The 2,008-nt window shown below is 43.2% G+C and overlaps 1 protein-coding gene across 1 annotated transcript; it reads right to left on the bottom strand.

Annotated features, from left to right (window-relative positions):
- Positions 1-1,084: 1,084 nt before the first annotated feature.
- LOC115956666 lies at positions 1,085-2,008 on the bottom strand. Its single transcript, XM_031074975.1, has 2 exons — positions 1,736-2,008; positions 1,085-1,609 (listed from the first exon to the last, which is right to left on the bottom strand). Exons 1-2 carry the CDS (start codon positions 2,006-2,008, stop codon positions 1,085-1,087), a joined length of 798 nt encoding a protein of 265 aa, XP_030930835.1.

The raw sequence follows: 2,008 nt of genomic DNA, 5'->3' as shown, positions 1-2,008 counted from the left end.
AATCTTGCAGTCAATAGTTTTTCTACCTCTTCCATAATTACTTTGTTTCGCTCTGAGGCAAATACTCGTCTCTTCTATTGGACGGCTTCTTCATTGGGTCGACATTAAGGCAATGCTCTATCACATTTCTGTCAATTCCCATCATATCTTCATAGCTCCATGCAAAGACATCCAAGTTCTTCTTCAAGAATTTCACAAGTTCGTCCTTTAAGGACGGTTGGAGCTCCTTCCCTATATTGGTAGTTTTGGAAGGGTCTCCTTCCACCAGCTCTATATTCTCCATTTCTTCCATGGGCTTGGGCAGCTATTCCTCCACCATCCAAGTTTGATTTTCCTTGGGCACCAGGACCATCTGGTAACATTCCCTAGCTAAAAGTTGGTCTCCACAGATTTCTCCAATCCCTTGGAGGGTTGGAAATTTCACCTTTAGGCCGTATGTTGATGTTGCAGCCTTAAGGCGATTAAGGGTTGGTTATCCTAGAATCACATTATAAGATGAAGGACAGTCAACAATTAGAAAGTCTACCTCCTTTGTTACCTGGGCTGGGTGAGTCCCTGCTGTAATCAATAGCGAAATTATGCCCTTTGGATATATGTGGTCCCCACTGAAACTAACTAGGGGAGACCCGAAGGGTCTGAGGCATTTTGGACTTGACTTCATCTGCTGGAACCCAGTCATGTACATCATGTCTGCCAAGCTTCCGTTATCTACCAAAACTCTCCGAGTGTTGTGCCTTTTAATGGTTAGCATGATAATGAGGGAGTCGTCATGTGGCTGCCTGACTCCCCTTGCATCTCGTTCGGAAAAAACAATGTCTTCATCTCTAGTGCGATGATGTTTGGCTATCAGGTTTTTTATATCAACACTATTGACTTGCCTTTGGATTGCCTTTCTCAAAGACTTGTATGATCCCCCTGCAACCGGTCCTCCAATGATCGTCCTTATTTCTCCAACGACTTGTTTAGGATGATCCTGATCATCTTCTTTGTGGTCGTCAATAGACTTCTCTTCTGTCCGGTGGCAGGTTTGGTAGTCTTTCTTGACAATTTTTTGGAGTTTTCCTCTCTGGATTAACTCCTCTATCTATTCTTTCAAATCTCGACATTCGTCAGTGTAATGACCATAATCCTTGTGAAAGTGAAAGTACTTCTTTGAATCTCTTCGTTTTGAGGATGAGCTCAACGATTTAGGCCATTTTAGAGCAAGGTCGTCCTTTATTTGCATGAAGATTTTGTCCACAGGCATTAGTAAAGGAATGAAATTCAACTTTTTCTTCGATGGTGCTTCCGAACTACTTTTGCTGGCCTTGGTATCTGAGAGATTGTCTTTGTAATCCCTCTTCTTACCCTGCGACTCAACATTCTCTTCTTTTTTTCGTTTGCCCATTAATCCCTTTGCAGTTAATGTATCTTCTCCATTCATATACTTTTGTGCTTTGAACAACAGATTTGCCATCAAGGTTGGTGGAGTCTTCCCTAGAGAGAAGACAAGGTCAAGACTATTCAACCCTGCTTGGAAGGTCATCATTATCACTTGATTGTCTGCCTCGTCAATTTCAAACACTGCTTTGTTGAAGCGTTTTACATACTCTCTCAAGGTTTCCCCTTCCTGTTGCTTCACAGTTAGCACGTATAAGGTGGGCCTTTATGGCTTTGGCTCCCAATGAAATGGCGAACAAAAGAATCACTTAGTTGCTCAAAGTTTACGATAGATGCCGCGGGCAGCTTGCTAAACCACACTCTTGCTACTCCTCTGAGGGTTGCTGGGAAAGATCGCCTTGCCCGGGGTCTGTTGGAGGTTTAATATCGTCTTGAATGCCCCTATGTGATCTAGGGGATCCTTGTTGCCATCATAAACCTCCAGCTGTGGGAGATGAAATTTGGGAGGTAAAGGACACTCCAAAACGCTGGTAGTGAAGGGTGAGTCTGTCCTCTTGATCATGCCATCAAGATTTATCGTTGTCTTTCCCTTCATGGCATTCTTAACTTCATCTAACTCTTTCCTCAT

Source organism: Quercus lobata, chromosome 8 (genome assembly GCF_001633185.2).
Source record: "Quercus lobata isolate SW786 chromosome 8, ValleyOak3.0 Primary Assembly, whole genome shotgun sequence".
Classification (NCBI taxonomy): Eukaryota; Viridiplantae; Streptophyta; class Magnoliopsida; order Fagales; family Fagaceae; genus Quercus; species Quercus lobata.
Note: the sequence above shows the minus strand (reverse complement) of the source record. Positions and strands in the feature narration are given on the sequence as shown.